The following is a 15,444-nucleotide window of genomic DNA, read 5'->3' as shown; positions in this document are numbered from 1 at the left end:
TGTCAGTCAGCATTTCCCTGTTGGTTGGAGCCTGTAAGTAAAGCATTTCCCTATTGGTTGGAGCCTGTCAGTAAGCAGTGCTCCAGTGTCAGTCAGCATTTCACTGTTGGTTGGAGCCTGTCAGTAAGCAGTGCTCCAGTGTCAGTAAGCATTTCCCTGTTGGTTGGAGCCTGTCAGTAACCAGTGCTCCAGTGTCAGTAAACATTTCACTGTTGGTTGGAGCCTGTCAGTAACCAGTGCTCCAGTGTCAGTCAGCATTTCCCTGTTGGTTGGAGCCTGTAAGTAACCAGTGCTCCAGTGTCAGTAAACATTTCACTGTTGGTTAGAGCCTGTCAGTAACCAGTGCTCCAGTGTCAGTAAACATTTCACTGTTGGTTAGAGCCTGTCAGTAACCAGTGCTCCAGTGTCAGTCAGCATTTCCCTGTTGGTTAGAGCCTGTCAGTAACCAGTGCTCCAGTGTCAGTAAGCATTTCCCTGTTGGTTGGAGCCTGTCAGTAACCAGTGCTCCAGTGTCAGTCAGCATTTCACTGTTGGTTGGAGCCTGTCAGTAACCAGTGCTCCAGTGTAAGTAAGCATTTCCCTGTTGGTTGGAGCCTGTCAGTAACCAGTGCTCCAGTGTAAGTAAGCATTTCCCTGTTGGTTGGAGCCTGTAAGTAACCAGTGCTCCAGTGTAAGTAAGCATTTCCCTGTTGGTTGGAGCCTGTCAGTAAGCAGTGCTCCAGTGTAAGTCAGCATTTCCCTGTTGGTTGGAGCCTGTCAGTAACCAGTGCTCCAGTGTCAGTCAGCATTTCACTGTTGGTTGGAGCCTGTCAGTAAGCAGTGCTCCAGTGTAAGTCAGCATTTCACTGTTGGTTGGAGCCTTTCAGTAAGCAGTGCTCCAGTGTAAGTCAACATTTCACTGTTGGTTGGAGCCTGTCAGTAACCAGTGCTCCAGTGTCAGTCAGCATTTCACTGTTGGTTGGAGCCTGTCAGTAAGCAGTGCTCCAGTGTAAGTCAGCATTTCACTGTTGGTTGGAGCCTGTCAGTAACCAGTGCTCCAGTGTAAGTCAGCATTTCACTGTTGGTTGGAGCCTGTCAGTAAGCAGTGCTCCAGTGTAAGTCAGCATTTCACTGTTGGTTGGAGCCTTTCAGTAAGCAGTGCTCCAGTGTAAGTCAACATTTCACTGTTGGTTGGAGCCTGTCAGTAACCAGTGCTCCAGTGTCAGTCAGCATTTCACTGTTGGTTGGAGCCTGTCAGTAACCAGTGCTCCAGTGTAAGTCAGCATTTCCCTGTTGGTTGGAGCCTGTCAGTAACCAGTGCTCCAGTGTAAGTCAGCATTTCCCTGTTGTATTCGGCGCACGTGACAAGTACACTTTGAATTGATTTCTCAACCTATTTTTACCTGTTTTTGATGCTTCTGTTTTTCTAATGAGCTCCACGAAGCTTAACTTCACCCTCTCATGGTTTTCCATAACTTTGACCTACTACAGTAGTGGGCTATACTTCAAACAACATGTAGGCAGGCAGCTATTCTTTCTCTTCTTCTCAGGAAACTAATAGAGACTAATAGACATGTCACACAGTCTGCCTGCAGACCAAACATGTCCAGAAGCTACTATTCAATCTATACATTTTATACATTCCATCTTCTTTTAAATGTTCCTCTCTCTTGATCTCACTTGCTCTCTTTCTCTCTCTTATTCTCTCCTTCTCTCTCTCTTCCTGTTTTGCCAAATAAGGAGACAGACTAGCACCAATCAGACACTGACAGCTATGGTTAGAAGAGGTTAAGAACTCTTCTAGTTAAAGGTTGCGTGTGTGTGTGTGTGTGTGTGTGTGTGATGTTTGTGACCACTTCCTCTCATCTCTCGTCTTCATTCTCTCAAAATGAGTCAGGAAGCCGGAGTATCGTTAGCTACAGGAAGTCTGTGTGTGTTTACTGATCAACTTCTCATTTCCCATAGTTCAGCCCTTTCACTGGCAAGTCTATATGTAATCTTCAGGTGAATGCTTACACAGAAGTGTATGTGTGTGTGTCTACATGCTCCATCACTGCCTCCCAGAATGTGTGTGTGTGTTAGAAAAGGAGAGAGACAAGAAGGGGACAGAAGGGGAGAGAGAGAAGAGGAGAGATGGAGAGAGAGAAGAATAAGGGGAGAGATGGAGAGAGAGAAGAAGAAGGGGAGAGATGGAGAGAGGGAATAAGAAGGGGAGAGATGGAGAGAGGGAATAAGAAGGGGAGAGATGGAGAGAGAAGAAGGGGAGAGAGAGAGAAGAAGAAGGGGAGAGATGGAGAGAGAAGAAGGGGAGAGATGGAGAGATGGAGAATGGGAGAGAGAAGAAGAAGGGGAGAGATGGAGAGAGAAGAAGAAGGGGAGAGATGGAGAGAGAAGAAGAAGAGGAGAGATGGAGAGAGAAGAAGAAGGGGAGAGATGGAGAGAGAAGAAGAAGGGGAGAGGTGGAGAGAGAAGAAGGGGAGAGAGAGAAGAAGAAGGGGAGAGATGGAGAGAGAAGAAGAAGGGGAGAGATGGAGAGAGAAGAAGAATAGGAGAGATGGAGAGAGAAGAAGAAGGGGAGAGATGGAGAGAGAAGAAGAAGGGGAGAGATGGAGAGAGAAGAAGGGGAGAGATAGAGAGAGAAGAAGAAGGGGAGAGGTGGAGAGAGAAGAAGAAGGGGAGAGGTGGAGAGAGAAGAAGGGGAGAGGTGGAGAGAGAAGAAGAAGGGGAAAGATGGAGAGAGAAGAAGAATAGGAGAGATGGAGAGAGAAGAAGAAGGGGAGGGATGGAGAGAGTCCAGAGAGTGTGTGTCTGTACATGTTGTGTACAAGGTCTGCCTGAAGGGTTGGATTCTGTAGCTGTGTGTGTAATTACACTTGCAGTAACACGCCCCTGATACTGTGTGCAATGCTACTCTCTCCCCTGATTAGAAGACAGGTTAGGATACTAGTATCAAATCAAATCAAATGTATTTATCAAGCCCTTCTTACATCAGCTGATATCGCAAAGTGCTGTACAGAAACCCAGCCTTAAATCCCAAACAGCAAGCAATGCAGGTGTAGAAGCACGGTGGCTAGGAAAAACTCCCTAAAAAGGCCAAAACCTAGGAAGAAACCTAGAGAGGAACCAGGCTATGAGGGGTGGCCAGTCCTCTTCTGGCTGTGCCGGGTGGAGATTATAACAGAACATGGCCAAGATGTTCAAATGTTCATAAATGACCAGCATGGTCAAATAATAATAATCACAGTAGTTGTCGAGGGTGCAGCAATTCAGCACCTCAGGAGTAAATGTCAGTTGGCTTTTCATAGCCGATCATTAGGAGTATCTATACCGCTCCTGCTGTCTCCAGAGAGTTGAAAACAGCAGGTCTGGGACAAGTAGCACGTCCGGTGAACAGGTCAGGGTTCCATAGCCGCAGGCAGAACAGTTGAAACTGGAGCAGCAGCACGACCAGGTGGACTGGGGACAGCAAGGAGTCATCAGGCCAGGTAGTCCTGAGGCATGGTCCTAGGGTTCAGGTCCTCCGAGAGAGAGAAAGAAAGAATTAGAGAGAGCATACTTAAATTCACACAGGACACCGGATAAGACAGGAGAAGTACTCCAGATATAACAAACTGACCCTAGCCCCCCGACACATAAACTATTGCAGCATAAATACTGGAGGGGTCAGGAATCACTGTGGCAACGTCCAAATACACCCCCTGATAGGATACATCAGTCCTTCTCTCCCCTGATTAGAAGACAGGTTAGGATACATCAGTACTTCTCTCCCCTGATTGGAAGACAGGTTAGGATACATCAGTCCTTCTCTCCCCTGATTGGAAGACAGGTTAGGAAACATCAGTTCTTCTCTCCCCTGATTGGAAGACAGGTTAGGATACATCAGTCCTTCTCTCCCCTGATTGGAAGACAGGTTAGGATACTTCTATATACTGTATGCCTTTTAGCCAAAGTGACTTACAGTAGTGGGTGAATACATTTTGTTATGGATGTTCCTGGGAATTGAACCCACTATCCTGGCAGTGCAAGAGCAATGCTCTACCAGCTGAGCCACCACTTTCTGACTCTTGTAATTCTCCTAAAGCGTGTCTCTTTCTGCTCGTCAGTTCTAGTCCTCCTTCTCTCTGTCATCCCCTCCATCTTGTGTTCTCAAGTACTCCTCCCTACCCTTTCTCCCTTCCATCTTGTGTTCTCAAGTACTCCTCCCTACCCTTTCTCCCCTCCATCTTGTGTTCTCATGTACTCCTCCCTACCCTTTCTCCCCTCCATCTTGTGTTCTCAAGTACTCCTCCCTAACCTTTCTCCCCCTCTCTTCTATAAGGTTACAGGATGTGGTTCTTGCATGTCTGTCTGTCTGTGTGAGTGTGTGTGCATGCTTTACCCGCGATACACACACACCTTCAAACAATAACACCTGGATTCAGGAGACTGACCAAGAGGCCTGCAGTCTGACCAGACAGTTCTGAGCCATCACTCACTCACGGAAGCACGCGCACACACACACACACAGTGAGTTCTGCTGGGACAGGTCTGAGAATCCCAGAGGTGTGTGAAGGACTGTGTGGAATGCTGTGCATATGCAGAAAGAGAACTGTCAACTTAACCATGACCATTCTAAAATAAATATTGGACACGTTTTAGTGGGAATAAAATATAAATTACCTACAATTTAACAACAAAAAATTCAACGGAAAATTTGTAGGAAAAGTGTATACTCGTTTGTAATTGGTGTTGTCATAAATATTAACACTTCTAATGCTGTTAGATCGCCAAAACCAAGAGAGCAAAAAACTTCCTCAAGAGAATGCCAGGACGTTGTTTGCAGCAGCATGATACAATTGCGCCCTATGTAAATCCCCGTGTGCTTCTGAGAGTCCGCTGACCCGTTCATCAGGACACAACGGTGTGCAACGTTTAATTAAAATGGTAATGGTGCTGTACTGAACGACCAGTTGTTCTGAACGACCAGTTGAAAATCGTTGTAATTAAGGTGACCCGGAGGGGACTGGTCTAGAGTGCTGCTGTACGAATTTTGCTGCAGGCTACGAGACTGTTGAAAAAATGTTTTTTTGGGGGAAAAGGGGCCTTCAGTACTCTACATAACGGAATGAAACGTTGAGTGAACTGAACGCAGCCCGGATTTTCTCTGCCTGAATGAGGAAGTCCGGAGGGGTGGGCGCGACACCGTATATAATCGCGCGCCTGCTCTTCCTCCTGCTTCACTCCCCGGTCCCTGCGAGCCGCTCAGGTAAGAACTTTATGGTTCTACACATTGGCCTACACGTCTTTATGACTATTTGTTCTCTTTGGTGATGTGTTACATTCTACCTTTTAATCACACTGTGAAGATTTTATGCAGTAGCCTCGGAATGTTGAGAATGTTGGTTCCTCTTCTCCGTCTCCCTCTCGTCCACCCCACCCCACCTCTCCCTCTCGTCCACCCCACCCCCTCTCCCTCTCGTCCACCCCACCTCTCTTCTCCCTCTCCTCCACCCCACCCCACCTCTCCCTCTCGTCCACCCCACCCCACCTCTCCCTCTCGTCCACCCGTCTCCCTCTCGTCCACCCCACCTCTCTTCTCCGTCTCCCTCTCGTCCACCCCACCCCACCTCTCCCTCTCGTCCACCCCACCTCTCTTCTCCGTCTCCCTCTCGTCCACCCCACCTCTCTTCTCCGTCTCCCTCTCGTCCACCCCACCTCTCTTCTCCGTCTCCCTCTCGTCCACCCCACCCCACCTCTCCCTCTCGCCCACCCCACCTCTCTTCTCCATCTCCCTCTCGTTCTCCCCACCTCTCTTCTCCATCTCCCTCTCGTCCACCTCTCTTCTCCGTCTCCCTCTCGTCCACCCCACCCCTCTTCTCCGTCTCCCTCTCGTCCACCCCACCTCTCTTCTCCATCTCCCCCTAGTCTATAGGTGTTTATAGTCAAATCAGTGCTGTAGAACCATGGCGTGGGATGGCTATATAACCAACCTGATGGCGGGAACACCTCCCTTTGTGCAAGAGGCAGCGATCTGTGGTTCTGATGCGGGTAAGGAGTCGGTCTGGGCAGCAACACCTGGAGGTCAACTGGCTGGTGTGACGGTAAGTAGGCTAGCTAACGTGTGTGTGTGTGTGGTGTACCTAGTCATAGGTGTTTAATTGTGGCGGCTGTTGACGTGACGGTTGGCTTAATGGTTTACTAGTTTGGGGGTTTGATGTTTCCTGGCAGCTCTGACATCAGGGGTGTGTTTTTCTGTAGTTGACCAACCAGGGAGTAGCCAACTGACAGGGAGGGGTGGAGAGAGAATTGCATTGCTTTGACAATGTTAACATGTGTTTCCCATGCCAATAGAGCCCTTGAATTCAATTGGAGGGGGCAATTTTGACACGGTCACATCAACAAGCAGTTGGTTCTGGTTCTTTATAAACAGTATAGAATATTTTGTCAAGTTATTACTCTCTGTGACCTTGTATTGTGAGGACTCTCCTGACTTCTGGCAAAAGTGTTCAAATGAGACTGTGGCATTTAACTATTCATACTGCAGAATGGTGTCTGTGCTAGTTCCGTGTTTTCAGTTAGATTCTCAGCTCCTTATTTGGTCATGTTGCACACAGCAACTTGAGACACACACACACACACACACCGCAACATATAGGAAGTGAAGAGAGCCTCTTCTGAGCCACTTCCCCCATCGAGAACGTCTGCCACACACACCTACAGCCAGTCACATGAGGAGCATGAAGATGTGTGTGTGTCACAGATATTTTCAGGATTTGGAAAGCTCAGGGTGGTGGGTGTGGTGTTTGTAAACAAACCTGCAGTCTTTCTCCAGAATGCTCTAACTCTGTCTCACGCACGCGCGCACACGCACACGCACGCACACAAATGATTGAGCAAACAGTAGGCATGCAGATTACCCAAGAGGAGCGAGGGAGACGTTTTGGTAGAAGAGAATCATCGTCAATGTCCAGAGTTTCTTTGACAGTTTCTCTGAAGCAGGCAAGTCTCTCCCCCTCCCCTTCCCCCTATTTCTCTCTTCTCTCTCTCTTTCTTCTCTCTCCCTCCTCTCTTATCTCTTCCCCCTCTCTCTCTCGTGGTTACATTTTCAGGAAGTCAGTTGAACTCTGAAGACAACATCGTGTGTTTTGAGGACAAGTCAGTACTTGTGCAGAGTTCTCCTCTCTATACCCTGTCAGGACTTGCATATTCTTTCTTTCTCTCTCCATTTTGTTTTTCTTTCTCTCTCGCTCTCTTTCCACCTCTTCTCTCAATCTCTCTGTTGCATGTGCACGTTTCTGTGAGTGTACATGCTTGCACGCGTGTGTGTTTGTGACCACTTCCTCTCAGTGCTGAAGTGATCTCTAGGCTGTTGGTAGTAACATAGTGGTGAAATACTGTCTCTTAGTGGTGAAGTGCAGTGCCACTGGAGATAGATGGACTATAGCTAACTCAGGGGCATTGTGGTTAAAGACTGGTAGTTTGGGGGTTTCATCCCCAGTTAAATTATCCACACTGACAATACCAAACACGTTTCGCAGGCATTTTGCTGATATCGTTCATTATGATAAGTAGCTTGTAGTAGAGAAATGTGAAGTTTGAAATGAAAACGTTAGCCCTTTATGGCTGTTAATGGGACAATTGATGGCTACAACCGTCCAACTAGTAGTACTAGTTTAAAGGAGAATAACAAACTGCTTCACATTAATGTTTTAAACTTCTCCTTCCTTATCGCATCAATTCAGAAAATGTATCCTGATATGGATTTTTGTCCCAGCTCTGTTAGGGAGATCGATTAGTGGTAAGGCACTTCCTTAGACTAGTGTCCTGTCCAGGGGGTGTCCGGTACATCAAGCTGTCTCACTACAGAAACAGGCGATAGACTAGTGTCCTGTCCAGGGGGTGTCCTGGTACATCAAGCTGTCTCTCTACAGAAACAGGCGATAGACTAGTGTCCTGTACATCAAGCTGTCTCACTACAGAAACAGGAGATAGACTAGTGTCCTGTACATCAAGCTGTCTCACTACAGAAACAGGAGATAGACTAGTGTCCTGGTACATGAAGCTGTCTCACTACAGAAACAGGAGATAGACTGCTGCCTTATGGGCAGTTCTGGCTGGGACAAGGCTTATGGGCAGTTCTGTCTGGGATAAGGCTTATGGGCAGTTCTGGCTGGGACAAGGCTTATGGGCAGTTCTGTCTGGGATAAGGCTTATGGGCAGTTCTGGCTGGGACAAGGCTTATGGGCAGTTCTGGCTGGGACAAGGCTTACTTAGCTATAGCAAAACCTTTACACATATTTAGTTTGTGTGTGTTTGTGTATCGGGTCTAAGCTGGAGGTTCAGGATGGGGCATGACTGGACTGGAAGTGTTGGAATTCCTTAGCTGGAAATCTGGGACATTTTGGGGGGAGGGGAGAGAGGGAGAGTTGGAGAGAAAGGTGAGGGGGGGTAGAGGGAGAAGAAGAAGAGATTGATGGGAGTGAAAAGTTTGAATCCTTCTAAGAAAAAATGAGCAGGAACTTGTTTGAGCATGTACTTTATATTTTCCTGTCTCCCCTCTCTGAGGGTGTGTATAATTAAAAAATGTTCATATATACTGTATCATAAGAAATACTGCAGTCATCCACAATATATTTTTCTCGTTACATAGATTATGTAAATACGGCTAGTTAATGTACTTTAGGGTATGTGTGCCGAATGACACCATATTTCCTATTTAGTTATTTTGACCAGGGTCCGTGAGGCTGTAGGTAATAGGGTCCGTGAGGCTGTAGGTGACAGGGTCCGTGAGGCTGTAGGTGACAGGGGCCGTGAGGCTGTAGGTGACAGGGGCCGTGAGGCTGTAGGTGACAGGGGCCGTGAGGCTGTAGGTGACAGGGGCCGTGAGGCTGTAGGTGACAGGGGCCGTGAGGCTGTAGGTGACAGGGGCCGTGAGGCTGTAGGTGACAGGGTCCGTGAGGCTGTAGGTGACAGGGTCCGTGAGGCTGTAGGTGACAGGGTCCTTGATGCTGTTTGCACACCAGTGAGTTGAGTTAACTTTGACCCTTATTAGCTGACCCTGGGGCGGCAGGGTAGCCTAGTGGTTAGAGCGTTGGACTAGTAACTGGAAGGTTGCGAGTTCAAACCGAGCTGACAAGGTACAAATCTGTCGTTCTGCCCCTGAACAGGCAGTTAACCCACTGTTCCCAGGCCGTCATTGAAAATAAGAATTTGTTCTTAACTGACTTGCCTGGTTAAATAAAGGTAAAATAAAAAAAAATGTAAAAATTAACTGGCCTTTATTAGCTGACCCTGGCCTTTATTAGCTGACCCTGACCTTTATTAGCTGACAGCCTCTTTACAGCCTCACGGCCTCTTTACAGCCTCACAGCCCCTTTATTAGCTGACCCTGACCTTTATTAGCTGACCTTTATTAGCTGACCCTGACCTTTATTAGCTGACCTTTATTACCTGACCCTGACCTTTATTAGCTGACCTTTATTAGCTGACCCTGGCCTTTATTAGCTGACCCTGACCTTTATTAGCTGACAGCCTCTTTACAGCCTCACGGCCTCTTTACAGCCTCACAGCCCCTTTATTAGCTGACCCTGACCTTTATTAGCTGACCTTTATTAGCTGACCCTGACCTTTATTAGCTGACCTTTATTACCTGACCCTGACCTTTATTAGCTGACCCTGGCCTTTATTAGCTGACCTTTATTAGCTGACCCTGACCTTTATTAGCTGACCCTGACCTTTATTAGCTGACCCTGACCTTTATTAGCTGACCTTTATTATCTGACCCTGACCTTTATTAGCTGACCTTTATTAGCTGACCCTGACCTTTATTATCTGACCCTGACCTTTATTAGCTGACCTTTATTAGCTGACCCTGACCTTTATTAGCTGACCCTGGCCTTTATTAGCTGACCTTTATTAGCTGACCCTGACCTTTATTAGCTGACCTTTATTACCTGACCCTGGCCTTTATTAGCTGACCTTTATTATCTGACCCTGGCCTTTATTAGCTGACCCTGACCTTTATTAGCTGACCCTGACCTTTGTTAGCTGACCTTTATTAGCTGACCCTGACCTTTATTAGCTGACCCTGACCTTTATTAGCTGACCCTTATTAGCTGACCCTGACCTTTATTAGCTGACCTTTATTAGCTGACCTTTATTAGCTGACCCAGACCTTTATTAGCTGACCCTGACCTTTATTAGCTGACCTTTATTACCTGACCCTGGTCTTTATTAGCTGACCTTTATTATCTGACCCTGGCCTTTATTAGCTGACCCTGGCCTTTATTAGCTGACCCTGACCTTTATTAGCTGACAGCCTCACGGCCTCTTTACAGCCTCACGGCCCCTTTATTAGCTGACCCTGACCTTTATTAGCTGACCTTTATTAGCTGACCCTGACCTTTATTAGCTGACCTTTATTACCTGACCCTGACCTTTATTAGCTGACCCTGGCCTTTATTAGCTGACCTTTATTAGCTGACCCTGACCTTTATTAGCTGACCCTGACCTTTATTAGCTGACCCTGACCTTTATTAGCTGACCCTGACCTTTATTAGCTGACCTTTATTATCTGACCCTGACCTTTATTAGCTGACCTTTATTAGCTGACCCTGACCTTTATTATCTGACCCTGACCTTTATTAGCTGACCTTTATTAGCTGACCCTGACCTTTATTAGCTGACCCTGGCCTTTATTAGCTGACCTTTATTAGCTGACCCTGACCTTTATTAGCTGACCTTTATTACCTGACCCTGGCCTTTATTAGCTGACCTTTATTATCTGACCCTGGCCTTTATTAGCTGACCCTGACCTTTATTAGCTGACCCTGACCTTTATTAGCTGACCCTGACCTTTATTAGCTGACCCTGACCTTTATTAGCTGACCCTTATTAGCTGACCCTGACCTTTATTAGCTGACCTTTATTAGCTGACCTTTATTAGCTGACCCAGACCTTTATTAGCTGACCCTGACCTTTATTAGCTGACCTTTATTAGCTGACCCTGACCTTTATTAGCTGACCCTTATTAGCTGACCCTGACCTTTATTAGCTGACCTTTATTAGCTGACCCTGACCTTTATTAGCTGACCCTTATTAGCTGACCCTGTCCTTTATTAGCTGACCCTTATTAGCTGACCCTGACCTTTATTAGCTGACCTTTATTAGCTGACCTTTATTAGCTGACCCTGACCTTTATTAGCTGACCTTTATTAGCTGACCTTTATTAGCTGACCTTTATTAGCTGACCCTGACCTTTATTAGCTGACCCTGACCTTTATTAGCTGACCTTTATTAGCTGACCCTGACCTTTATTAGCTGACCCTTATTAGCTGACCCTGTCCTTTATTAGCTGACCCTTATTAGCTGACCCTGACCTTTATTAGCTGACCTTTATTAGCTGACCTTTATTAGCTGACCCTGACCTTTATTAGCTGACCTTTATTAGCTGACCTTTATTAGCTGACCTTTATTAGCTGACCCTGACCTTTATTAGCTGACCCTGACCTTTATTAGCTGACCTTTATTAGCTGACCCAGACCTTTATTAGCTGACCTTTATTAGCTGACCCTGACCTTTATTAGCTGACCCTGACCTTTATTAGCTGACCCTGACCTTTATTAGCTGACCCTGACCTTTATTAGCTGACCCTGACCTTTATTAGCTGACCTTTAGTAGCTGACCCTGATCTTTATTAGCTGACCTTTATTAGCTGACCCTGACCTTTATTAGCTGACCTTTATTAGCTGACCCTGACCTTTATTAGCTGACCCTGACCTTTATTAGCTGACCCTGACCTTTGTTAGCTGACCTTTATTAGCTGACCCTGACCTTTATTAGCTGACCCTGACCTTTATTAGCTGACCTTTATTAGCTGACCCTGACCTTTATTAGCTGACCCTGACCTTTATTAGCTGACCCTGACCTTTGTTAGCTGACCTTTATTAGCTGACCCTGACCTTTATTAGCTGACCTTTTTTAGCTGACCCTGACCTTTATTAGCTGACCTTTATTAGCTGACCCTGACCTTTATTAGCTGACCCTGACCTTTATTAGCTGACCTTTATTAGCTGACCCTGACCTTTATTAGCTGACCTTTATTAGCTGACCCTGACCTTGGTTGTGTTCCCCTACTCGGACTTTGCATTCATCAACCAATGGTTGTGCCATGTCATCGACAGTGCAGTCAGACACCAGATTGCTGTAACATTATGTGTTTAGCTGATAGGTAAAATATCTATCCAGGCGTAAGATCTCGAATGTGTCAGCAACATCTAAGCAGGGAAACAACCCTTGTCTAGCTGAATCAGATTCGTTAGGTTATGGTTGGACTAACCCTACAGTACAGGAGGGTAGATCTCCAGGAACAGGGTGGGGTAGATCTCCAGGAACAGGGTGGGGTAGATCTCCAGGAACAGGGTAGGGTAGATCTCCAGGAACAGGGTGGGGTAGATCTCCAGGAACAGGGTGGGGTAGATCTCCAGGAACAGGGTGGGGTAGATCTCCAGGAACAGGGTGGGGTAGATCTCCAGGAACAGGGTGGGGTAGATCTCCAGGAACAGGGTGGGGTAGATCTCCAGGAACAGGGTGGGGTAGATCTCCAGGAACAGGGTGGGGTAGATCTCCAGGAACAGGGTAGGGTAGATCTCCAGGAACAGGGTGGGGTAGATCTCCAGGAACAGGGTAGGGTAGATCTCCAGGAACAGGGTAGGGTAGATCTCCAGCTGTAGAATAACTCTACTACCACTAGGTGGCACTGCAGGGTGTTGACGGCAACAGAGACAGAGGAGTAGCAGTGGCAATGTGAAATGAGTGAGCTTCTGCATAGCTTGATGGTGAGTTGATTAGTGAACTCAGCTGTGTAGTGCGAAGGCACAAACAAAAAGGTCACCCTCTCTCTAACTTTTCTAACATGTGTAATGTGTATACTGAATGTCTGTAGACCATTGAAATGTATTAGGGATGCAGCCAGTCCTCCAGGTTGTGCAGCAGCTCCTACATTATTTGATGAGAACTCTGATGGGTCTGTGTGTTTTATGACAAAGTATTGATTCCCTCCCCCAGGTTGCAGAGATCAAGGCGATGATGTCATTGGATCGTTCTCCTCTCTTCGCCAGTGGTCTTCATCTCGGTGGGAACAAGTGTACTGTCCTGAGAGATAATCTCCACACTGAAGGGGACAACACTTTAGATGTTAAGATGAGGCCCACTGCTACTGATCCCCTCTCCTACAGCATCACCATCGCAAAGACTGGCCAGAGTACGAACCACACACACACACACACACACACACACACACACACACAGTCTTCTGTACATCATCCAATGTTGTCCTGTATTGGATTATACCGTTTATTAGGGACACCACCCTGGACAGTTTTAGGTACACTACCCGGGACAGTTTTAGGTACACCACCCGGGACAGTTTTGGGTACACCACCCGGGACAGTTTTGGGTACACCACCCGGGACAGTTTTAGGGACACCACCCTAGACAGTTTTAGGGACACCACCCTAGACAGTTTTAGGGACACCACCCTAGACAGTTTTAGGGACACCACCCTAGACAGTTTTAGGGACACCACCCTAGACAGTTTTAGGGACACCACCCTAGACAGTTTTAGGGACACCACCCTAGACAGTTTTAGGGACACCACCCTAGACAGTTTTAGGGACACCACCCTAGACAGTTTTAGGGACACCACCCTAGACAGTTTTAGGGACACCACCCTAGACAGTTTTAGGGACACCACCCTAGACAGTTTTAGGGACACCACCCTAGACAGTTTTAGGGACACCACCCTAGACAGTTTTAGGGACACCACCCTAGACAGTTTTAGGGACACCACCCTAGACAGTTTTAGGGACACCACCCTAGACAGTTTTAGGGACACCACCCTAGACAGTTTATTAGGGACACCACCCTAGACAGTTTTAGGTACACCACCCGGGACAGTTTTAGGTACACCACCCGGGACAGTTTTAGGTACACCACCCGGGACAGTTTTAGGTACACCACCCGGGACAGTTTTAGGTACACCACCCGGGACAGTTTTAGGTACACCACCCGGGACAGTTTTAGGTACACCACCCGGGACAGTTTTAGGTACACCACCCGGGACAGTTTTAGGTACACCACCCGGGACAGTTTTAGGTACACCACCCGGGACAGTTTTAGGTACACCATAATATTTGTTCATATTGAAAAAGGTAATATGTTCTAAAGGAGTGCCTCTCTCTTTCTATCCCTCTCGCTCTTTCTATCCCTCTCGCTCTTTCTATCCCTCTCGCTCTTTCTATCCCTCTCTCTCGCTCTTTCTATCCCTCTCTCTCGCTCTTTCTATCCCTCTCTCTCGCTCTTTCTATCCCTCTCTCGCTCTCTTTCTAACCCTCTCTCTCTCTCTTTCTATCCCTCTCTCTCTCTCTTTCTATCCCTCTCTCTCTCTCTTTTTATCCCTCTCTCTTTCTATCCCTCTCTCTCTCTTTCTATCCCTCTCTCTTTCTATCCCTCTCTCTTTCTATCCCTCTCTCTCTCTCTCTTTCTATCCCTCTCTCTCTTTCTCTCTTTCTATCCCTCTCTCTCTTTCTCTCTTTCTATCCCTCTCTCTCTCTTTCTCTTTCTCTCCTCCCTCTCTCAGCTCTGATCATTGTTAAAGGGATGAAGGACATTCCTGGAGGAAAGATCAACATAAAGGCCTCCGACATGATGCAGTACCTGAGGAAGAATGGCTACTAACGCTTGACCCCTGACCCCGACACTCCCCTTAGATGCTGGTCTTGGTTCAGTTTAGCATTCCCCCACTAATGGTTAAGGTTAGGATTGGGGGAAGCTCATCTGTGCCTAGTGGAAATGTCATCCCAGCAGCCTCAGTGCCTTGTTGTTTTTGATGATGATGATGATATGCAAATGATCAAACGTGAAATTATCATAGTGGCAAATAAACAGATTTATTCTAAGAAAATATTTATTTTGACTGCTGATTTAATTATTTATTGAGGAGAATGTACTTACTGTGAGGTGTAGTTAAATGACTAAAATGTTAATGGTAAGTGTGTGTCGGTGTGTGCTCTCTATATCCATATGTATAGCCAGGTCACGCTGCAGTGTTCAACCTGGGGACTGTTAACCAACTCAACAGTTACATATGTACAGCTAACTACGTACAGTTTGGAAAGTATCCACACATCTTGAATTTTCCACATTTTGTTACATTTCAGACTTATTTTAAAATTCATTCAATTGTTTTTCCCCCTCATCTGTCTACACTCAATACTACACTCAGTCTACACAAATGTATTAAATAAAAAAATGGAAATATCACATTTACATAAGTATTCAGGCCATTTACTCAGTACTTTGTTGAAGCATCTTTGGCAGCGATTACAGCCTTGGGTTTGACGCTACAAGCTTGGCACACCTGTATTTGGGGAGTTTCTCCCATTCTTTTCTGCAGATCCTCTCAAGCTCTGTCAGGTTGGATGGGGA

General features: G+C 46.7%; 1 protein-coding gene across 1 annotated transcript; it reads left to right on the top strand.

Moving 5' to 3' along the window:
* Positions 1 to 5,197: 5,197 nt before the first annotated feature.
* On the top strand, positions 5,198 to 14,913 carry pfn1 (profilin 1). The gene is given in 4 exon segments (NM_001165157.1): positions 5,198 to 5,224; positions 5,884 to 6,059; positions 13,024 to 13,219; positions 14,597 to 14,913. Coding segments are annotated over 3 exon segments (432 nt in total). The 5' UTR covers positions 5,198 to 5,224; positions 5,884 to 5,921; the 3' UTR covers positions 14,695 to 14,913.
* Positions 14,914 to 15,444: the final 531 nt, after the last annotated feature.

The sequence above is a fragment of the Oncorhynchus mykiss genome, chromosome 21 (genome assembly GCF_057628025.1).
Source record: "Oncorhynchus mykiss isolate SJ-2025 chromosome 21, ASM5762802v1, whole genome shotgun sequence".
In the NCBI taxonomy this organism is placed as follows: domain Eukaryota; kingdom Metazoa; phylum Chordata; class Actinopteri; order Salmoniformes; family Salmonidae; genus Oncorhynchus; species Oncorhynchus mykiss.
This window is presented reverse-complemented; position numbering and strand designations above follow the sequence as displayed.